The 24,262-nt window shown below is 39.8% G+C and overlaps 1 protein-coding gene across 21 annotated transcripts in view; it reads left to right on the top strand.

The window, feature by feature from the left end:
- LOC124137024 (ryanodine receptor-like) overlaps window positions 1-24,262 on the top strand; it is a 206,631-nt gene that overhangs the window by 95,880 nt on the left and 86,489 nt on the right. For 15 of the 21 annotated variants that reach the window (XM_048403848.1, XM_048403855.1, XM_048403847.1 and 12 more), the window contains 26 exons: window positions 620-693; window positions 1,644-1,735; window positions 2,655-2,699; window positions 4,618-4,702; window positions 5,343-5,463; window positions 7,767-7,863; window positions 7,980-8,057; window positions 8,599-8,657; window positions 8,856-8,920; window positions 10,140-10,244; window positions 10,608-10,727; window positions 11,452-11,633; window positions 13,189-13,284; window positions 14,507-14,578; window positions 14,918-15,728; window positions 16,315-16,498; window positions 16,997-17,083; window positions 17,395-17,581; window positions 18,446-18,527; window positions 18,909-19,030; window positions 19,250-19,325; window positions 19,791-19,970; window positions 21,132-21,281; window positions 21,938-22,053; window positions 22,964-23,022; window positions 23,739-23,837. In XM_048403848.1, the coding sequence (XP_048259805.1) occupies window positions 620-693; window positions 1,644-1,735; window positions 2,655-2,699; window positions 4,618-4,702; window positions 5,343-5,463; window positions 7,767-7,863; window positions 7,980-8,057; window positions 8,599-8,657; window positions 8,856-8,920; window positions 10,140-10,244; window positions 10,608-10,727; window positions 11,452-11,633; window positions 13,189-13,284; window positions 14,507-14,578; window positions 14,918-15,728; window positions 16,315-16,498; window positions 16,997-17,083; window positions 17,395-17,581; window positions 18,446-18,527; window positions 18,909-19,030; window positions 19,250-19,325; window positions 19,791-19,970; window positions 21,132-21,281; window positions 21,938-22,053; window positions 22,964-23,022; window positions 23,739-23,837 (3,444 nt within the window). The remainder of the gene's footprint in view (window positions 1-619; window positions 694-1,643; window positions 1,736-2,654; window positions 2,700-4,617; window positions 4,703-5,342; window positions 5,464-7,766; window positions 7,864-7,979; window positions 8,058-8,598; window positions 8,658-8,855; window positions 8,921-10,139; window positions 10,245-10,607; window positions 10,728-11,451; window positions 11,634-13,188; window positions 13,285-14,506; window positions 14,579-14,917; window positions 15,729-16,314; window positions 16,499-16,996; window positions 17,084-17,394; window positions 17,582-18,445; window positions 18,528-18,908; window positions 19,031-19,249; window positions 19,326-19,790; window positions 19,971-21,131; window positions 21,282-21,937; window positions 22,054-22,963; window positions 23,023-23,738; window positions 23,838-24,262) is intronic. The other 6 variants (XM_048403858.1, XM_048403860.1, XM_048403866.1 and 3 more) reach the window with 4 other exon arrangements.

Genomic DNA, 24,262 nt, shown 5'->3' on the forward strand with positions numbered 1-24,262 from the left:
GTAAACACTGCAAGATCAAATCATAAAATTCACGTTCAACAAACATGCTGGGACTGCCTTATACCTGAGCATGGTCCCCCTTTAACAATTATATCTGTATTTTAGGAAAAACATAGAATATGCATATGCAGTAAACAAGCACGCTTAAAACGAAATCACGCACTCATGAATATGGTGTTAGCGTTGGGCGTCTCAACGTGCGGGATTCCCGTGCACCCTTTCAGGTTGAGTTGATTGGTTCAACTGTGTCATATGGCCCTGTGACGCAGGGGTAGCATTATACAGATGGCTGTTTCAATGAATGCTCGTTCCACCCGTGACGAACAGGTCTGGTTGTTGATGAAATATAGTGATAGCTAAATAGACAGATTTTTTATTCATGCACCGATTGTCTTTAAATGTAATATCCAGTTATGTTTGACTGTTTAATAATCTCATACCAACTTTGACTGGAGTAGGTCCGATAGTTTTTCAGATATTGTAGTAAACGCCGGTACCTTAAATTACCTTCCAGACTATAACAAGCTATTATTTTTGTCGCGACCATTTGCTGTATATAGGCTGCATATATGCTTATATCGAACTACGGTTATTACGAACGATTGTTTCCTGTTTGCAGGACCCCCTGCACAAGAGAAGTCCCCATCTCGTCCCCTACAACAAGGTGGACCAACACATCAAGAAGGCTAACAGGTAAGTCAACATCCATTTGGTGCCCTACAACAAGTCATTCTAAAACATTTTGCTATTTTGACGATTTTTTTATTCCTTGGTTTACATGTGTGTCTCAATTTCAAAAGAAAATAGTAAAAAAAAAATTTAATCGCTTATATTTTGAAGAAAAAAGAGATTGAGAAAAAACTACGCAAAAGCCCAAAAAAATTCTAATTTGTATTATCTTAAAAAAACAAACATTTTGCCTATGTAACTTTTTTTTTGGGTGCTCCTATCAGTAAGCCAAGAAAAAAAATGTGATCCCATTTTAACATGAATATTCTGTTGCTTGAAGCATGTTAAAATAAAAAAACTAAGAATTTATGTTTCAGTCCCTTGGGTGTTTTGGTACTAGCAAATATGACACAGGGAAGATATGATTGTACATACTTGTAATGAAACTTTGTGTCTAATAATAATAATGATAATAAATAATGAGGTCATTTGTATGCACCAAACTCCATACCAGCTTGTGTGCTCATGGTGCTTACATACTACAAGGGTAATACTTGTCAAAGAGAAATGTTTTTAGTCTAGCCTTAAAGACAGATAGGGTCTCTGCAGTTTTTAGGGTTTCTGGGAGTGTATTCCACAGCATAGGTGCTTGACAGGAGAATGATCTGAAGCCATGTCCCTTTAATCTTCATCTTGGAACACTACACAAAAGCTGGTATTGTGATCGCAGTGATCTGGTAGGCTGGTACACTTGAATGAGGTCACATAGGTGTCTTGGTGCTGTGCCAGAGATACACTGGTAGGTAATGACAAGACCCTTAAACTCTAGCCGTCCTGGATACGTGTATGATTCCTGAAATCCATGAGTCCCCCTGGCTTTATTGATACCATACAGGTTCTTTGTGCCACGTAAAGATATTGTATAATGGATTTTGCATATTGTATAATGTATATTGCATGGACCATGTTCTCAGAGACACTGCGAGTGAGGCTGTGCGGACGCTGATGGCGTACGACTACATGTTGGAGCCTCCCACCAGCGAGACCGGGGAGAGCGGTATGACAGGTCTGTGTGCTTTCTGTGTCACTAACTGTTCTACCTGCTAACACAATCATCATCATCATAACTGAACAAAAGTTTCCTCTTCAATCTAGGTGTCATCATTGAAACAAATCTGTCAAATGTATACTGCTGAAACTGTCAAATTGTAATGCATATTTTGATACTATGCATTCTTGGAATATTTATTTGTGTGAAATCATTTGTGGTAATGGGATTTAAATGATTAAGTAAGAAGTAATATATGCATTATTATTATGTAGTAAAATTATTCTTTGGGTCAAGATATGGTAAATCAAGGTTCATTCTAGATTGCACCATTGCTGCATCAGTTTCATTCATAATGGAAGAACTGTCACCTTCTTGCAGGAGTTGGGCACATAGCTTCAAATACAAATTCATTTCTACCATAAGCATAACAGATAAACATCTAAGACATACGCATTTGTCATTCTTCACTTGCTGGTGTGTTTACATCAGAAATGAGCAGTGTGCAAACTAAACAAGTCTTTGCACTTTTGAGATTGGGGAAAATTCTTTTCGAAAACATATAATGGAAAAATTGTGATGGGGAAAATTCTTTTCGAAAACATATAAAGGAAAAATTGTGATGGCTGAATCACTGACTACCATTTTGAAGATTCATGAGCAGGATAAGTCAAAGGGCAAATCTTAGAATATAAGATCAGATTGATATTTTGTGCCAAGAAAGGATGTTACCTTAGTTTAAATTTCGAAAAATGATCCCGCCTTTTGTCACTGTTAGGCCCAAAGTGCCATTCCAGCAACTAGAATGAACGCTGGTGGTAAACGATGGTACATTATATGTAGTGTTGTCTCACCTGTGCTTCATCACTGCCCAGGCTTCAGTGGTGTGTGTAGAATCTATTTCATGTTGTGTCAATCATCATTTACTGCTTTCAAGGAAGTAAATTACAAGACCGATTAGCAGCCCTAGGTCTGCGAACAGGTAATTTAACATACAGTACATCATAGTCCTATATCTCATTACCAATAGATCTTAGACACAAGTGCACAAAACTGTCAGTAAACCTATTGCAATGACTGTCAATCTTTTTAACGTTTGGGTCACATCCTTAACGTCTCCTGTTTAAAATAATAAACAAACTGTAAAATATCAATATGATGAATTTATTTCATGTCATAGCTCATTTGGTCCTTGAATACATGTGATTCAACTGCAATGTCTTTTGTTGATGTGACTACTTGTTTAGGTTTGGATATTAACTTCTTTGGATTTAATTGATTGAATTGTAAATTGTGTAATCAAAATTTGAATATTTAAACAGTGTCTTTTCTTTCATTTTAGGATTATATATTTTCATGTTTTATTTCAAGTGACCCAAATGCTACACTCTCTAACTCTATCTGTGTAAATTTTGATGTAACGAAGATGAAATATCCTAAAAGCACCTTGTACATGTTTTCTTTCATGATTTGTAATACAGTAATGTTACATTAAAAAAAATGGACAGCTTCAAGAAACTGATTGTCACATTGTAGAATGTGAATTAAAGTCTTTGAACTGTTTTAGGATTCGCTACAACTGGTAATTGTTTCCTAATCTTCTAATGTTTAATGCTTGAATCTTCTCATAAAACAATAATTTTTGGTACTTACCAGTTTTACATTCTCAAACACCTAAATGCTGGTTGCCGAGCTGAATTCAGTGGTTCTGGTTGTGGAATGATTTTTGGCTGCATAAACGCAAAAGAATATGAGACTTGAAAAAATGGCTTGCTTTGCTGTACTTACACAGCCACTTAAACATGGCGCTAGCTCTTCTGGTGTGTATTCGTTTCAATATTTGCAATAACCTGTTAACTGTGACTACATTTTATGAACAGTGTTTAAGATAAATATGCATATTGTGCTATTCTTTATCAATTAACCTAATAAACTAGCATGATAAATGGCAATAGAAGCTCACCTTACCACACAACCTTGTGGATATGTCGTATATCAATTTGGAATAACTTAACTGTTATTGGTAAAAAATGCATGCGAAAATTGAATTTAGAAAACACAACCTTAGTTTCATGGTTTTGGGAAATTCATTGGTTCATCGGAGCTAGAAACTGATTTGCTTATCGATCTATGAGCTTGTCATATTGTCTCATTCTGAAATGCATGACTCTTCTTCATATCATATTTTCTTTGAACTATTTTTCTAGCATGATGGTTGATGTTTGGGGTCAAACTTTTAAATCAACATGTAAAAGCATTTTGAATAATAAACTTGATGATATAACCAGATCAGCGACCTTGATTCTGGGTCTTGTTCTGCTTGATAGTATTCAGGTTTTCAGGGTTATCCCAAGTTGATATACATGCACTATCCCACATATATCATGTATCACCCATTGTAGTATATCTATTGTATATCATCATATATCTCCCCCCAACCCTGTACGTGTCTGTGACTGATCTATGACGGCATATTTAGCTTCTATAATGATCTAACAATCTGACAAACAGCTCTGCTACGTTGCTATAGTATTGTGAATTGTAGACATCACTTTGAACATTCATCTGAGATGCACTTATTTTCAGCTGGGGAGATACATTTTTAAAACTAAAGTTTTATTTTTCCACTCTCAGCACTTAAAATTATAAATTCTTCATAAGTTTTTGTCTTTGACCTTTGAGAAAGAAGCATCAAAATGGTAGTGTTTCAGGATATATTATTTAATTAAAGTCACTTTCCTAGGACTACAGGAGCAGGTAAGAATAATAAAAGGATAACTTGTTACAGGACTGTAAGGCCTGAAAGTGGTGCTGTCCTATGTCAGTGTTTGATCAGGGGAGTAATTGGGGACCTGTTAGATTTGTTTGATGGAGACTGATCAGTGTCTTCTGTATTGCAGCCATGACACGTGAAATCTCTGAGACTTCTGTGAAAACAAGAACATACAGGGCAGAGCTGACTTATTCTGTGTCTGGAGGAAAATGGTAAATATTAGCTTTAGGTCAGGGCCCACTTGCACAAAGCGATCTTAGCGCTAAGATGATCGTAACTCCCATACTTTAACATAGGCTTACAATAGCTGGAAATATTGTAGCGATAAGATTGCTTTGTGCAAGTGGGCCCAGGTCTGATTCTGGTCGATTGTGATGGGGTTAATATATTGCTGACTAGGATGTTTAAACCACACATACCCTTAATCATTCCTCTTTTGGCTTTGCTGACTTTACATGTATAGATAACATGGTTGAAGGGTTTGTTGTTGTATAGGATATGTAACCGACCCGTGAAGATCCGGGGTAGAATAGGTCTTCAGCAACCCATGCTTGCCGTAAAAGGCAACTATGCTTGTCATAAGAGGCGACTAACGGGATCGGGTGGTCAGGCTTGCTGACTTGGTTGATGCATGTCATTGTAACCCAATTGTGTGGATTGATGCCCATGATATCAATCACTGGATTGTCTGATCCAGACTCGATTATTTACAGACCGCTGTCATTTAGCTGTAATATTACTGAGTGCGGCACTAAACATAAAAAAAGAAAAGAAAAACGATATGTAACCCCAGGTAACAGATATAGTGAATGTTGATTATATCACTGTCTGACACATGAAAATGCACTTTAGGTACTACGAGTTTGAGGTTGTGACAACTGGCTTCATGAAGGTCGGATGGATGAAAAAATCAGCAGCCCCTGGCGTGGACATTGGTCTTGATGGGATGTCGTATGGGTTTGATGGATATGTGGTGAGTGAAGCATTCAAGGAGCATACAGTGAGGCCAGCTCTAACATTGTCTGGAGACCAGAGATGATAGCCTTACCTTAATTGTCAGGAGTTATCATTGGGACAGAGAGTCCACTCAGTACTAGTTTCAAAAGATTAGAATCCAGGAGTAGGTTTTAAAATTTTCTCCTTGCAATATGAATACTGTCGGTGAGAATAAAAGACTGTCATTCATTGCCAAAGTCAGTATTGATCTCTATGGCATTCTCAAAGTCAGTATTGATCTCTATGACATTCTCAAAGTCAGTATTGATCTCTATGACATTCCCAAAGTCAGAATTGATCTCTATGACATTATCAAAGTCAGTATTGATCTCTATGACATTCTCAAAGTCAGTATTGATCTCTATGACATTCCCAAAGTCAGTATTGATCTCTATGACATTCCCAAAGTCAGTATTGATCTCTATGACATTCCCAAAGTCAGTATTGATCTCTATGACATTATCAAAGTCAGTATTGATCTCTATGACATTCCCAAAGTCAGTATTGATCTCTATGACATTATCAAAGTCAGTATTGATCTCTATGACATTCCCAAAGTCAGTATTGATCTCTATGACATTCCCAAAGTCAGTATTGATCTCTATGACATTATCAAAGTCAGTATTGATCTCTTTGACATTCCCAAAGTCAGTATTGATCTCTATGACATTATCAAAGTCAGTATTGATCTCTATGACATTCCCAAAGTCAGTATTGATCTCTATGACATTCCCAAAGTCAGTATTGATCTCTATGACATTCCCAAAGTCAGTATTGATCTCTATGACATTCCCAAAGTCAGTATTAATCTCTATGGCATTCTCAAAGTCAGTATTGATCTCTATGACATTCCCAAAGTCAGTATTGATCTCTATGACATTCCCAAAGTCAGTATTGATCTCTATGACATTATCAAAGTCAGTATTGATCTCTATGACATTCCCAAAGTCAGTATTGATCTCTATGACATTATCAAAGTCAGTATTGATCTCTATGACATTCCCAAAGTCAGTATTGATCTCTATGACATTCCCAAAGTCAGTATTGATCTCTATGACATTATCAAAGTCAGTATTGATCTCTTTGACATTCCCAAAGTCAGTATTGATCTCTATGACATTATCAAAGTCAGTATTGATCTCTATGACATTCCCAAAGTCAGTATTGATCTCTATGACATTCCCAAAGTCAGTATTGATCTCTATGACATTCCCAAAGTCAGTATTGATCTCTATGACATTCCCAAAGTCAGTATTAATCTCTATGGCATTCTCAAAGTCAGTATTGATCTCTATGACATTCTCAAAGTCAGTATTGATCTCTATGACATTCCCAAAGTCAGTATTGATCTCTATGACATTCTCAAAGTCAGTATTGATCTCTATGGCATTCTCTAAGTCAGTATTGATCTCTATGACATTATCAAAGTCAGTATTGATCTCTATGACATTCTCAAAGTCAGTATTGATCTCTATGACATTCCAAAAGTCAGTATTAATCTCTATGGCATTCTCAAAGTCAGTATTGATCTCTATGACATTCTCAAAGTCAGTATTGATCTCTATGACATTCCCAAAGTCAGTATTGATCTCTATGACATTCCCAAAGTCAGTATTAATCTCTATGGCATTCTCAAAGTCAGTATTGATCTCTATGACATTCTCAAAGTCAGTATTGATCTCTATGACATTCCCAAAGTCAGTATTGATCTCTATGACATTCTCAAAGTCAGTATTGATCTCTATGGCATTCTCTAAGTCAGTATTGATCTCTATGACATTATCAAAGTCAGTATTGATCTCTATGACATTCTCAAAGTCAGTATTGATCTCTATGACATTCCAAAAGTCAGTATTGATCTCTATGACATTCCCAAAGTCAGTATTGATCTCTATGACATTATCAAAGTCAGTATTGATCTCTATGACATTCCCAAAGTCAGTATTGATCTCTATGACATTCCCAAAGTCAGTATTGATCTCTATGACATTATCAAAGTCAGTATTGATCTCTATGACATTCCCAAAGTCAGTATTGATCTCTATGACATTATCAAAGTCAGCATTGATCTCTTTGACATTCCCAAAGTCAGCATTGATCTCTTTGACATTGCCAGATACATCAGTTTAATTGACCCTTAGGTTCAAGATAAAGATAATAAAACTTGTTATTGTTGAAATATTTGCTTTATATTCAAGTGTAGTGATCATATTTATTATCAGATTGTATTTGACGCTATGAAGCTTGTTGATGGACTGATTCCATGTTTGTTTTTCTCAGGGTCGTAAGTGGCATGAAGGATCTGAGCAGTACGGCAAAGTGTGGCAGACGGGCGACGTCATCGGTTGTCTCCTTGACATGAATGACAAGACAGTCTGTAAGTGCTATGAAGATACATTTTTCAGATTATTTATATCTCACAGCTTCTTGCACAGCATGTCTTGATGGAACTAGTTGTCTTCTTTATGGATGTCTCTACTTGCTCTGTTGCAGCGTTCTCCCTGAACGGTGAGCTGATGATGGATGCTCTGGGACAGGAGATTGCCTTCAGAGAGGTGGATGTAGAGGAATGTAAGTCACATGTTCAGTAGAATACAGGAAACCTTGTCAACTTGGGTTCATCAAAATTATATCAAGTGATCTGTTTTTTTAAATGAGTGTAGTTAATAGACCTTAAAATTCTTCCAGAACCATACAGTTTCAATTTTAAATGATAGCCTGTTTGTAATTGATGTTTACAAGGATGCGCTAAATCTTTATATGAGGAAACATATCCAGTGTCATGTCCCCTGTGTGTGGGGGGTGGGGGGGTGGTCTCGTCCATGTTCAATCATAGACTGGCTGTCGTGCTAACATGTACCTACCAATTGTCTTTGTAATGTCGCTATATAAGTGCAATAATCTTGAATGTGATGTTAAACCCCATTTTACCTCACCATGGTTTTTATATAAGACAATAAAATATTCATATAACTGATGTTAGATTGTTTCATATTCTTACAAACTTCAGTGTATAAATGTTATGGATAAGAAGTTCTTCCAGATGTTACAGGATTTGTATATGAGGCTGTTGTTAGTCATGATTCCTGAACTGATGTTGTTTGTTCTTCAGCCTATGTCCCTGCCTTGACACTGGCGGCTCACCAGCAGGCCAAGTTCAACTTTGGGCAGGTATGGAACACCAGCAATCATTGACCATTATTTCAATCACTTGACTTCATAAAATGCATTCTCTTTTCCATTACATTATGATATGTTGTTCACCTGACTGTTTTGCAAGTCATGTCTCTATGTGTCACGTGTGTGACAAACTTGACTGATCCCAGAAAGAATCTCAATAACACCTAATTTTCCTCCTGTTTCTTGCAGGATGTGAACACACTCAAGTACTTCACCTGCTGTGGCCTTCAGGAGGGCTATGAGCCATTCTGTGTGTAAGTAGAGCTTGATATTAATACGTGGAATTGGTATTAAGAAACCCCATGGGAAGCAAGGTTAGAATATGCCCTCAGTACTCTTATGCTCGCCATAAGAGGTGGCTCCATGAAGATTCGGGGTAGAATAGGTCTTCAGCAACCCATGCTTTCCGTAAAAGGCTACTGCTTGTTGTAAGTGGCGACTAACAGGATCGGGTGGTCAGACTCGCTGACTTGGTTGATGCATGTCATCGTATCCCGATTACGTGGATCGATGCTTATGATTTTAATCACTGGATTGTCTGGTTCAGACTCAATTATGAACAGACTGCCTTCATATAGCTGTAATATTGCTGAGTGTGGCGTTAAACAACAATCAAACAAACAAAAGAGGTGACTAGTTTGGGTTGGTGGTCACGTTGGGTCACTGTGAATCATACCGCTTTAGCTTGGGATGTAGATCATGCTTCCAGTGACTGGTTTGTCTTGTGCAGACTCAAGTATATATTTAGATAGTGCTGGAATCTTGCTGACTTAAACATAGGCCACGAATAAGGTGAAATTAAGCAGCGTCAACCGCATGGAGAAGTTAAATGGGTGACTGCATTCAGCAGCTTGACATCTGGGAGTTTCTAAGGCTTCAGTCCTGCCCCACACAGAAGCTCATGTAGCACATGTGTCTCTTTAAGCAAGTGAATTTGTCTGAAATATGCTTCTGTTCACCCCGCAGTGAATGGGTAATCGGTAGGACAAGATGCTTATGTGACAGATAACCTTCAGTGCCTCAAGGCAGCTATGGTTATATACTCCCCAGGAAGCTGAGAAACTGAGTGCACACTGTTTCATTTACAGGGGTAATAATAATGAAGTGCTTTGAGCATGCACCTATGTGGGTTGGAAATATGGTGCAATATAAATTCCCATATTAATAATATTTCATACACATCAGGTTAGAATGTTTTCAACCGTCTGAAAACTCTGAGGGACATCTTGAGCACAATTTTGAGGGTGTTGCATGATTTTTGAGAGCTGTTCTTGGTCTCTAAGAAATGGATAACATAAAACCTTTCTGATGATTCGTTGGTGTTTGTTCAGTCACGCCAAACCCTACTTTGGCTTTGTATTGTTCCCCCTGCACTAGGCCTGATTCAGATCATGTCTGATAGTTTGAGATGACAGAGTGTCTGGAAGACTTTTGATGATGAAGCTGTGTTAACCTGCCATGATGTGTTGTCAGGAACATGACCCGTCAGATGACGCTGTGGTACGGGAAGGAACAGGCGCTGTTCAAGCCGCTTGAGAACGTCAACCCCAGCCTTGAGATCAGCAGGATTCCCGGAGGGTCAGTATACCAGGAACATCCTGGCATCTGGATGAATCCTTATGCAGATTATATTGAACTTAAAGGCATATTGAATTTCCTTGATTAAACATGTTAAACGCCCAGGCCTCTTTTTTTCTTTCAGACACTTTTAATTCCTGGCATTTATTGCAAAGATGATAATGTGGAGACATTCTGTGCACAAAAAGTACCATTAATGTTGTTTTTACTTGAGGCAAGGACATCTAATAATCTGCAATAAAAAATATGAACACACCAGAGTGGAAATTGCTAAAACCTGTCACATATATGTCTGTTTGTATTGTTTCTCTATATATCTGTTTTTTATTTTTAAAGATTTGTAACTTTTTGTCCTTTGTGCAGGTCAAATGTGACTCCGAGTCTTAAGGTGATGTCGAAGACGTTCGGGACACTGGAGAAGGTGCACCTGGACTACCTACGTCTCAGTCTGCCAGTCAAGTGCAACGATGAGTTTGTCACCAGGTTAGATCATGGAGGCAAACATGGATCTTCCTACATTTTTTAGCATAATGAATTTGTTTGAAATTTGGATGTTACAGTGAAACTAATAGTTAATTTGGAATTTAATTTGGAATTGCAGAAATCAATGATTTTTTAGCTGAATGTATTGCATATTTGCTGAAGTTACAATGGTATTTTTTGTTTGTGTGAAGTAAAAGCTATCTACTAGAACACTGTCTACCCCCCAACATCAAACTGCACCACTCATCCTACCCATGCCCTAATCTTCCACCTGTCCAACTGAACCTGTCTCATACCCACCCCCTCTCCCCAACCTCCACCTGTTCTACCCCACCCCCTTGCCAAAACTTCCACCTGCCCCACCCCTAATTACCCAACCTATTTCACCCCACCTGCTCTACCCATCCCCTGTCGACCAACCTCCACCTGCCTTACCCTACTTGCCCAACCTTCTCCCCTCGGCCCACCTGCCCAACCCCCCTTCCCCCAACTTCCACCTGTCTTACCCTACTTACCCTTACTTCCCCCCTCGCCCCAACCTGCTCTACCCAGAACCTCTCCCAACCTCCACCTGCATTCCTTTACTTACCCAACCTAATCTGTCCCTTCCCCCAACCCCCACCTTTCTTACCCTACTTGCCCATGCACCCAGCCCCAAACCTGTCAACCCCCACCCCTAAGGGAACCCCACATTTCCCTGGCTGACACTGTTGCTGTATTGCAGGGATCGCAACTTTGCCCAGTCCGTGCTGGAGAAGCGGCTGAACCTGGAGAACCTGCGCCGCCGTGACGTGGACATCGAGGAGGAGGCTCCAACAGGTGGGACGTTGTCCAGCAGTCAGGAAAACTACAGTGATGCTAACATCAGTGACGCTTCTCTAGAACGTGCTAATAAAACTACCACAGGTGAATGGCCCCACTAATAGCATGCTCGGGCAAAGGCATTGTTTTACCTTAGGAAAAAAATTGTAAACAATCTTGCTTGTTAGAAATTCTAATTATTTTCTGTTTTATTTTAAGTTGATTTAATTTGTTTGGGGAATTTGGAGATATGGAATCATCTTTTCTATTTTAGTATTTTGTCACAGTTATTAATTTTGCTGGACAGTGTGTGGGTTTCAGACTTGGTGCTTTTAGTGAGTATTAGTAAAGGACACTTTTTTAATTTTGTTTTAATTTTCCCTATTATGACCATGCATATTGAAGGCTTCTCTAAAACATTGCCTTAACATTACCGTGTTGAAACTGTCTTGCATTGCGATTGTTCCTTCTTGTTGGCTTCATAGATGCATAGATATCAATAGTGATCAGGATGTAAAGGGTTAATAATATGTAACATGTAGTGTACATGCAGTGGAACCGTTATCCAGATTGTTAAAAGAAATATCTGTGGACTTGAGTTGTCTTCTATCTGACCACAGTACCAAGAACAAACATGTGCACATGATTCAGTCATATTGGTTGATGCATGTCCATTGACTGTACTGTGGTGACGAGGTGTTTGGAAAAAAAGACAAATCGTGAGGACAGTCATGTTTTGTTCTTGCCAAGTCTGTTAATGTATTTCATAAAACTAGAAAATAATAGTTAATGTGTAGCAGGCCAAGTCAATATTGTACACGCTATAAGACATATCATGTTTGTGGTTGTTACCAATGCCTACTTATTCTGAAAGTTTCTGCTTTAAGAAATGTTTGTTTGTGGTTTAATGCCACACCCAGCAATATTCCAGCTATATGACGGTGGTCTGTAAAAATCGAGTCTGGACCAGACAATCCAGTGATTGATATCGTGAGCATCGATCCACACAATTGGGATACAATGACATGCATCAACCCAGTCAGCGAGCCTGACCACCCAAACCCATTAGTCTCCTCTTACGACAAGCATAGTTGCCTTTTATGGCAAGCATGGGTTGCTAAAGACCTATTCTACCCCGGATCTTCATGGGTCATTTAACAAATGTAAAAATGGTCATATGTTTTAGTTTTACTCTACCAACAATACTATTCAGTGACTTTGAAATTCATTTTTAATTTTGTTTCAACCACTGACCTTGTGATTTTAAGAAAAATGTGTTTAAACCAGGTTTCAAGTAATAGAAGGCCTGAATTGCCTACTAATTATTCTCGATTTATCTATTTTAACATGTACTCATTTCTTGCATGGTGTTTTTTGCATACTGAAATTTTATTATTCATATTGAAAACTTCATATCTTTTGATATTCTTGTCTGATTTGGCTGTCTGTTATAAGAATTGTTAGGGATTTATTAATGCAGCTATCATGTTTGAAGCTCTAGGTTCTCATGACTGATGAATAGGTGATTCTTTAAGAAATGTTTAAACGGCAAAGATATTAATTCAGTGATTTCCAGTTCAGACAAGCCATGACTGTGATGTATAGCATACTAACATTAATGAACGTATGCTGAGAGTTGAGTGTGTTTAACCCCTTATAGACCAGAGTAGTGAGAGTGGGTCGGGCGAGCATGATGACCGTCCCCACCATAACCATGTCCCCGACAGCATACTGGAGGACACCATACCAGAGGCTAGTAAGTCCACTACATCATCACAGCTTCTTCTTGTTACCATGGCAAATATTTAATAGGGACTGTGTCAAAAGTATTTGAGCGGAATTTTTATGGAATTGTTGGATGAGCCGTTTAGGTGTACAATTTTGATCAAATTGCTTAAATATTTAATATTGGACTCAGTGTTTTAAATGGAACATGTTTTAGTGTTTTAAGACACCCTTGTTCAGGTAGCAATGTGAATAATATTGATTCATTAATCATAGGATGGTGAGTGTCCACATGTTTTGCATGGAATACAATGGTACATTTACATTTATTATGATTCCTATTTTCACATATGTCTATTAGCAGCAGGATCCATATGCATGGGGATGGTGTCACTCTTTTTAGAGCTCTTTTTTTCTATGTTGGTGCTGGATGGTGCTGGTGTAGTGATAGTGCATCAGATGTATGAAAACAACAACTTGGCAGTTTGATAGTGGAACATTTCAGTCAATTATATCTGTCATCATTCGTCAACTTACCCCAAGGAAATATTGTTTTCAAGGCATTGATCAGTGCAGAGCAAAAAATAAAATTGTCATTGCAAAATAAAAAAAAGGTGTCTACAGGGGTGTCTAGGCAGGGTATATTAACTAAATGTATCTAAAAGGGAGTCACATTAAAGGCATGGTGTATGAATTAAAAAACCATATTCTACAGGGGTGTCACGTTATAGCTGGGGTCGTTTTATGCATGGCGATGTATATGGTATCAAGTGATACAGTGTAGCCAGGCTACATAATGAAATTGAATTGAAACTGTGAATTGTTCTGCATGGAGGCATCGTGTGAGATTTGAATTGAAGGCATAGTATTCTGCATTAAGATAGTGTATGATGCAGCATGTTTAAATATAGACCTTTTCAGGCAGAGTTTGAAATAGCTTGCTTGAAGTATATATGGTACAAAGTTTGAACATCATGTGTTTCTCTGTGACTAAAATGCAGAACATGTTCATCACATAAGCTTCACAAGACGAAGAATAATTGAAAAGCCAGTCATTTAAACTTGTGATGAGTACAAGAAAAGTGATGTTGAGAATAGAAAGTATTTGCCTCAGAATAATTAATGTATGGGACATAATTGTTGTTTCTCTTTAAATACTGTGTTACTGATCATGTTGTTTGTGGTAGTGTCGTTGATGTTGTTTCTGATGGTGTTGTTGATGCTGTTTCTGATGGTGTTGTTGTGATGAACAGATGAGGAGGACTACACACCAGAGGAAGGCCCCGACATGCTCAATGGTGGACCCGATCTCACACTCCGGAAAAGTAAGTGTTATCTTATGTAATGAAGCAAATACTCACATTTTCACCGTTAAGAGGAAGCACAGGTTACCCAGTCATCTGAAGTGTTGCAATTTGCTGTGCGGAGTTGCATCCCTTAGGCTTGCCAGGAACATGATCATGGGTTCGAGTCCCAGATTTGCCCAGATTATGTTTCTAGGTTTGTCAGCACCATGTTCATGTCTTCACCAAAGTGTTAAACGTTTATGACCTGTGCCAGTTTGAGCTTTCCTCCCGGATTAAGCAGGCATGCTGTGATATAACTTTAAATTTTGTTCCCTTTGAAAAACACTCACTAAGAAGTATCTTTTGTTTTCTTCACAGCCCTGCATAGAGGTCTTACTGATGACGGTTCTGTTGATGATAGAAGGAAAACCTTCAGACAGACCGCCAAGTCTGGTAAAGGACGTTCACTTGACGACTCTGCCATCACAGACAGGACAGGAGGAGGCATGAAAGCAGCTGCTAGTGAATCCCAACTGAATGAGTCTTCCGATTCTTTTTTGACACCACCCAAACAGAAGAGATCTGGATCCAAACTGTCCCTCCTCGCAGACAAGATGCTTGACTCGGCCAAACACATCGGTGATAACAAGAACACCAAACGTGGCAAGTCACCATTCACATCCATATTCAGGAGATCCAAGTCTCGGGACCCGTCTCCCAACAACATGGGAAGAACACGTTCAACAGAGTACTCAAGCTTGGACAGGAAACATGACATATCTAAGAGGCTTGGCAAGGACGCACAGAAAGCTACACCAAAGAAATCAGCAACGCTTCCGCCAGTCAGGATCACTTCCGGTTCTGACATGACAGACTCTCAGGACCTTGATCTGGAAGGAGAATTCATCCCATTTGAGTTTCAGGACCAGATGAAGCGGAGACCGATGTTACCCGAGTTTCCTGAAGGGTCGGAGAATGGATTTGAAGAAATGGCAGAGTTGAATGCCCTGGCTGAACAGATAGACGAGTATTGCTATGCTGTGAGGATCTTCCCAGGTCAGGACCCATCACAGGTGTATGTAGGCTGGGTAACAACCAACTTCCACTTCAATGCAACGGCCTTCGATTCCAAGAAGATCAGGCATGTTGTTTTATCCTCCATGGACATGGACTACAAGATCAAGTCCAGGTAGGTCATATATAAATAAATAGATAAGGGTATCTCTACTATTGGTAGTTTCTATTCACGCTATATTGGAATATTGGGCAACAGTGACATAATATCACATTTATGTCCTTCTGTATGACCTTGGTGTGAATCTGTTCCTTAGCGTCAGCAGGAAGAACTTGATATAGCTGGAATATTGGTGACTGTGACATATATACTCACACTGACACATGCTCTTATTTCTGTGTGACCTTGGTGTGAATCTGTTCCCCAGCGTCCACAGGAAGAACTTGATATAGCTGGAATATTGGTGACTGTGACATATATACTCACACTGACACATGCTCATATTTCTGTATGACCTTGGTGTGAATCTGTTCCCCAGCGTCCACAGGAAGAACTTGATATAGCTGGAATATTGGTGACTGTGACATATATACTCACACTGACACATGCTCTTATTTCTGTATGACCTTGGTGTGAATCTGTTCCTCACCGTCAACAGGAAGAACTTAATATAGCTGGAATATTGGTGACTGTGACATATATACTCACACTGACACATGCTCTTATTTCTGTATGACCTTGGTGTGAATCTGTTCCTCAGCGTCAGCAGGAAGAACTGCTATATGGTGTCAGCAGGAGACCTCCAGCAGAGGTACGCGGACTCCAACCAGGAGATGTCAGGCAAGAGGTCATCACCAGGCCTCGCCATTGGCTGCTTCATCGACTGCTCCACGGGCATGCTCAGCTTCACTGTCAATGGTAAAGAGGTCGCCAACAAGTTCCAGGTAAGTTCAGAGCACTACAGGTGGATCCAGAGTCCAAGTGTTAAAACCTCCCCCCCACTTTTGCACTTTATACCGAAAATAAAACATGTACTTCTGTCAGATTAATACACAATCACAAAGTGAAATTCAAATTCAAAGGATACATAGCTTTGCTTTGTAATTGTACATGTGTTTCTATGTTGTGTTTAACCCTATTTAGAATATAAGCGTTATCAAAGCCCAACATTTATATATGATGCACATCTAATGTGTAGGAATTGATGTTACCTGTCCCTTGCTCTCTTGAGAAGGTGTTGATGTCTAATGTGTAGGAATTGATGTTACCTGTCCCTTGCTCTCTTGAGAAGGTGTCGATGTCTAATGTGTAGGAATTGATGTTACCTGTCCCTTGCTCTCTTGAGAAGGTGTTGATGTCTAATGTGTAGGAATTGATGTTACCTGTCCCTTGCTCACCTGTGAAGGTGTCAACGTCTAATGAATGAGAATTGATGTTACCAGGTGGAACCAGGTACCATGTTGTTCCCTGCTGTCATATGTGAGCCGACAATCAAAGAAATGTTCCAGTTTGAAATGGGCAGCCACAAGGTGAGTGCGAAGACTCATGCTAGTTACTTCACCAGCCACAGATATATGTTTGAAGTGACTGGATAAGAATCTGTTTTGCAGTAAATCACATATCACGATTATAAGATTTTGACTTGATGTCACAGCTTGTGTAATACAAGATCTTACCTTTTCACCTTTCATATATGACATATACTGCTCAAATGAAGTTAAAGACCACCAGATTCCTTCAATTTACTGTGGTTAATCTGCCATGGCATGAATTTTGTAACAAAACATGGATTCCTTCCAATGAGTTCTACAGCAGCTGTAAAACCCTGTTTGTGTTGCAGACGTCGCTGCCACTGTCGGCCGCGGTGTTCCGAGGTCCAAAGTCTGTGATACCGATGAGCCCTCCCCGCCTGGACGTCCAAGTCCTTGCCCCGTGTCACTGGTCACGTGTGCCCAACATCGCCGTCAATGTCCACACCATGAAGCTGTCTGACATCAGAGGCCACAGTATGCTGTGTGAGAAACCAGGTAAGATGGAGACATGTTACTGCAGGTTTAGAATTGACTTTCACTTTGTGTGAGTTTGTTCAATATGAACTTTCATAGAGTGAGGGCCAAACTGAATGCACATCGGAGCTTTGACTTTTCCCAGTGTGTGCTAAAGATTTGATTAAAGGGCGTGAATGATCAGAAACAACACTTCTGTATTTACTCTTGCTCAGGAATTCCCTGGGTTTTCCCCATGATTGTGGATGTAGCCCATCAGTGTTTACATCATTTTTAGAATATAATCTAATAGATAATAACTGTAATAATAGAATTTGAATGTCAAACTGTGTCATTCATACACTTATGAATGTGAGTTTCATGGTCATGTGACCGACCTGTTGTCCAATGGAAAGGCTGTAAGTCATGTAAACTTCACATTAAAAAATAGTCTAAATGTTGATATTTGTCTTTTTCCCCTCTTTTTTTAAATGAACATAGGGTCAGCAAATCCATTTTCCAATAAGGGGGCACTGGTGGCCCAGTTGTCTAAGGCACCGCAATGCCCTGTGCAGAGTTGCGTCCCTTGGGCACGCCAGAAACCTATGATTGCGGGTTCGAATCCCGGTTCGCCCCAATTATGTTTCTAGGTTTGTCAGCACCATACCCGTGCTCGTGGGTTTCACCGAAGTGGTAAACGTCTGAGGCCTGCATCACTTCGGGCTTTCCTCCCACATTAAGCTGACACGCCGCGATATGACTGGAATACTGTTAAAAGTGGCGTTAAACCCAACTCACTCACTCACTCATTATCCAATAAAAACATTAAATAAAGCCTCAAGTTACTATATTATTTTATCGCTGATAAAATGTAAGTTTAATAATGCCACGTTTGACCTATTTCAGTTGCAATGTTGGCAATCCATGTACCTGAAGAGAATCGATGTTTGGACATTCTGGAGCTTATAGAGTATGAGCATCTGTTGGAGTAAGTGTTGCTTTTATCTCACAGCCTTATATAGAGAAGGGTGCACAGGTGGCCTAGTGATCTAAGGCACTGTACTTTGCTGGGCAGAAATTAATCCCTTAAGCGTCCAAGTGTCCACCCCGATTATATTTCTAGGTTTATCAGCACCAGAGATTTCTGCTGTGCCAACAAGTGTTTTGGCTTATATTTTATGTAATAGTAGAACGATCGAGTGAAAATAACTTGTCAATATTTGTACATGTGCATTGCAATGAATCTCCTTGCTAAACAGACAATTCTTAATTTGTTGCAGCTTGTTGGTTATCCTCTGATTAGGCTATTTTTCAATATGTTTATGGTTGTAGCTGTTGTGATTTATATATCCTGTTCTTGCTCTTCCAGTTTCCATGCTCGGACTCTTGACCTGTACATGGCTGTCTGTGCCCATGGCAACCACCGTGTAGCCAACGCCCTAACAAAGCATGTTGATGAGAAGCAACTTATGTACTGTATTCAGAGTGAATGTGAGTATTTGTGCATAGAAGTTATGTCAAGAGTACAGTATTTAATAGCATATTGTTTTAGAAAGAAATTACAGAGACATCTAACGGCTTGCTTGAGACAATAGGGAGTGGTATCTACTTTATATCATCTGTCTGTATTCTGATTGCTTTTGTCTGAAAATTAGTTTTTCATGTCATTATGTTTTGTATGAGGTTAATGTATTGTGTATTGCCTTTCAGACATGTCTGGTCCTCTGCGACATGCTTTCCACAACCTCCTCGTCACTATGCATCTCTCATCACATACAGCCGCCAGGTAAGTAGCATACAGACATTAGGTCGTCAATGATGAAATACAGTGATCCCTCACTACAACACTACCTTCGGTGTCCAAATGATTGATGAGCGTTAGAGATGATCAGCGGTTTAACCGAGGTCAAGTCGTAGGTGGTAGATGACCAACAAAACAGTATACATGCTCTGCCTACCTAACATGATCTATGTTGCACATTTCAGAGTTTAAGAAAAGATTAGAATAGAAGTTGTTAATGATTCATAGTGTAAAAAAAGATTGATATATATTAATATGCGCTTTCAAAACCACACATAGACACAATATGTTTGTGATGTTCAAGGAGATACAATATGTTTGTGATGCCACTTAGATGATTTCATACTACCTAGCACCAGATGTGTTTGTTTATAGTTATTGCCTATCACCTGTTAAACTGTACAAGATACACCTATTTTTGGAGGTTGACGATGTTATCTTTTGGTTCAGGATTCTGACCCAGAATGAGTACATCATCCCCCTCACCCCGAACACCAAAACGCTGAGTCTGTATCGCAAGCTCAGTCCACTGGCAGGCAGCTACAAGATCAAGCACCAGATCCCTAGCATGGAACAGAGTGTCTCCATCAGACCTATCCTGGCTCTGTCAGACCGAGACATAGACGCCAGGTATGTACAGTTGGGATTTATTGGTTTGTATGTTGTTTAGCACAATACTCCAGCTATATGACAGTAAGGGGCGGTCGGGTAGCCTAGTGGTTAAAGCGTTCGCTCGTCACGCCGAAGACCCGGGTTCAATTCCCGACATGGGTACAATGTGTGAAGCCCATTTCTGGTTTCCCCCGCCGTGATATTGCTGGAATATTGCTAAAAGCGGCGTAAAACCATACTCTCTCACTCACTATATTACAGTGGTCTTGAAGTAATCAAGTACCAGACAATCCAGTGATCAATGCTGTGGGCAACGATCCATGCCGTTGGTGTATGATGGCACACAATGAACCAAGTCACTGAGCCTGACCACCTAATCCATTAAGTCGTCTCTTACGAACAGGTTCCTGGAGAGCAGTTCTAACCCAGCATGTACAGTTGATTTTAACAAACCCTTTTGGACATCAGTATAGTTAAGAAATAAACAGCGACCACAAGTCATTTATTTTTGTATATGAGATATTAACATTATGTATGGCCTCTTTAAGGATGATGATAAAATGTACAAGCTTTAAAAAATATTTACCAGTATTTTAACAATGATGACTCCCTCAATCTAATCTGACCAAGGCAACATCGGACAAGTCCATTTTATGCAGGGGGTGGGTATTTCCTACATATTTTCACAATCCTCAAGTCGATTACCTGTACCTTTTCTCCCAATACCGATTGTCGTATCTCTCTCACTTTTGGGGTCTTTTAAATGTTTTGAAAATTCAGGCTATTCAGTGAACAATTAAAATGCACTCTCCAGAAGGAGGGGATCAAGAAATATATAGGTTTAATCGGTCATCAGAAGAAAAATCAGCTTTGAAAAATGACTGCCAGAGACAGAATGATCCCCGAATCAAAACACCCCAAGAAACATGAAACATTGCATGTGCACCATGCAGATCTTCTGTGCCTGTGGTTAGGGGGTCATTCTTGATTTTGACATTTCAGTGAAAGGTCGTCAAATCACTCTGAGCTATTAGTATTACTGATGTTCATTATCCACAGTAAGACCCATACTATTGTGTGATAGTTGTGTTGTAGATATGGAAATATGAGCTTTGCAGTATTGTTATGCTTCAGGACATTATTATTTGAATATTAATTATGTCTGTCTTATCTCTCCAGGGTACAGCGTGATGGCAAGGACTGCACATCACCTGTGTTTCCACTGGCCAAGTTGAAGTCATACATGATGCAAGCTCTCAACACTGCTGCTGAGAAGGGAGCTTCCCATATCAGAGATCCCATTGGCTGGTCAAATGCCAACCTCTTTGTGTATGTATTTCTTGTATAAAGTAGATTTGTCAATTCCAGGTTTCAGTTGATTAACATTTCATATAAAGTGTCTGGAAGTTATAGTTATAGGGTTCATTATTAATAGAAATAAGTGTGCGTTATTTCTGTCCTATTTTTAACAGAATTTTCTAGCAATTGACAATTAAAAGTTTAAACATGCATCATCATCATAGGCATATAACGTCGTTATAATAGCTCAGTTCATCCGTTGATTGAGTACCCAGTAGAATTATATGGTAATATCAATGTACCCCTAGCACCTAGAAGGCAGCAGGGGTTGTATATTCCTCAGGGAACTAAGAAAGGACATTGATTGTGTAGCAGGGCGTGGAGTCATCCCACAGATGACATCCTTACCTTGTCAGCTTGCTGATGGGGTTAACCTCTTTGGTCATGTGGACAAGGCGTCCAACCTTCTGATCACAGGTTGGATGCCTTGTCCACATGACCAAAGAGGTTAACCCCGTCAGCAAGCTGACAGGTAAGGATTTCATCTGTGGGATGACTCCACGCCCTGCTACAATTGCGTACTGGAACATTGACCTGGGCAATAATATGTTGTGTTCCTTGGACATGCCTTGGTGTGAAGTCTGTGTATTAGTACTTTGGGAGGATGAATTATGTCTTGTTTCTAGCCCCATCCTGAAGGTGATAGACAACATGCTGGTGATGGGTCTCATGGACGACGACGACTTGAGCCAACTACTCATCCTCCTGGAGCCCAATGTCTTCGGGGACAAGTTTGCAAGACGTGAGTAGCTACTGCTTCTATGTTTTCAGTGTGTAAGAAATCATTGACATCAACCCTTGCGCATTATGTAGCTATTTGGTCTGTTTGAGTGTGGTGTTGCTCTGACCAGAGATGATAAGCATCATAATAAGCAACATATGTACCCAGAGAACCCAGGCGCGTGAAGGCCGCTTCCATGGTGTAGTGGATAGCGTTATGGTTTGATTCCTGACCATGCCATTCCAAAAGATGTTAAAAGATAGTACTTGTTATCCTGCCTGGTGTTCAGCGTTAAGGAAATGAAACAAGGACTTGGAGTTGGATAATGTACCTCAATAGGGTATCCATGTTTAACTGTGGCATGGTATCTGTGTTGGCTAGCACTATAAAAACTAGCATCTGGACTAGTACAAGCAGGTGCAAACACATCCATCCACATTGCTATGTGAGTGCAATAATCTTAAACGTAATATTAAACCTCATTCACCTCACCTCACCTCACCTCACCCCACCTCACCTCACCTCACCTCACCTCACCTCACCTCACCTCACCAGGCCAGCGGAGGAACACGTCAAAGTTTAGGTGGCCACAATGACTGGTGCTAGGAGGCTACAGCAACTCTTGCCTGCATGTCTGTCATCATACCATGACAACAGGAAATATACTCGTGCTATCAACCACTTGTTTAGTCCAGTGCCCCGTTCCTCAAAGTGATCTTATCTCTAAGGTGATCGTAACTCCAGTACTTCAACATCGGCTTACGATCGTTGTAGTGTCAAGATTGCTTCGTGGAACGGGGCCGAGGTTGCTCTGCTCTAATATTATTAATCAACATTCACTGTCCTGAATCAGCTCTCAGTGTGTTTAGATGTCTCTTGATGACCTCTGATTGTCCACTCTGGATGTGTATGCCTTCGTCTCATCTTCCAGAAAATGCTGTGGGACTGGGACTGTTGAACATGAAGCTGGCTGAAACTGTCAAACTGGAGGTATGGAAAGTTCCTGCTTGACAATCACTTAAAAGTACTTTATTACCATCCTCTATATCCCAAGGGCTGTACACTAGCCTACACTCGCTCCTGGATCTATGAGTGAGTGAGTGAGTATGGTTTTACGCCGCTTTTAGCAATATTCCAGCAATAACACGGCGGGGGACACCAGAAATGGGCTTCACACATTGTACCCATGTCGGAAATCGAACCCGGGTCTTCCGCGTGACGAGCGAACGCTTTAACCACTAGGCTACCCGACCTCCCCCGGATCTATGAAAATCAAGGGGGCAGGTAATTTGAAATCATGAGAACCGCAGGAATGGATCCAGGGGTTAGTGTAGGTTTACCGAACTGCAAGCACTGGAGGCGTAGGGGATGCTTTATTACCCACAAGGAAATTTACATTTACGCATGAAAGTGCTGATTTTCATAAAATTAAACATACAAAGAAAGATCTACCAAAAGGTAAATAATTTTAGAATCTTTACAAGAGACAGATACTTGTTGGGATAAAAGATATGAACTCTAATTAGTGAAGGGTACAGGTTTGTCCGAGAGAAATCTGTATATACAGAAGAAATCACACACAAAAACATATTGCCAGTGTGTGAATAGGGCTAGAATTCAGCTGGTGGAGGTACATTTGTATCATGTTTAGCTCTGAGACTGTGGTTACTGCTTTCACTGATGCCGAGTTTGTTTCCCTCCTCCAGGTGTGCCTCATCCTCCAACATCTGTGTGACACTCAGCTGCGGCACAGGGTCGAATCTATCATCGCTTTCTCTGATGGATTTGTACACAGTGTCCAGAGTGTAAGTTTGTGATTACTGTCATGTTGACAGGTTTATTCATTCTAGTTGCAGACATTTTGAGCAGTTAATTGCCAAGGATGATTAATATGTTTCCTGAGTTGATTGCAACAGGCATAATTTCTTTTCTCTATTTCACTACTTCTCCACTTCTTATGTGCTACACCTGGATCCTTTTTATCCCCCATGCATCTGGCCATACATGTCATTTCAGGGGCAGATCTTGGAAACCATACAATATTTTTTCACCAAAATTGACACATAGGTCTGGTGCGTTTTGATATATTTTTTTCTAGTTTCCAAAGCACCAACTTTGACTTAGACTGAAAATGGGGGTATATGCAAGTGGTAAGGGTTACACACAACCAAATGTTTTCCCATAGACTTCTATAGTAACGTTATATTTTTTTTAAAAATAACTAAGCATT

Source organism: Haliotis rufescens, unplaced genomic scaffold, assembly GCF_023055435.1.
Source record: "Haliotis rufescens isolate VD_foot unplaced genomic scaffold, xgHalRufe1.0.p SCAF_3, whole genome shotgun sequence".
In the NCBI taxonomy this organism is placed as follows: Eukaryota; Metazoa; Mollusca; class Gastropoda; order Lepetellida; family Haliotidae; genus Haliotis; species Haliotis rufescens.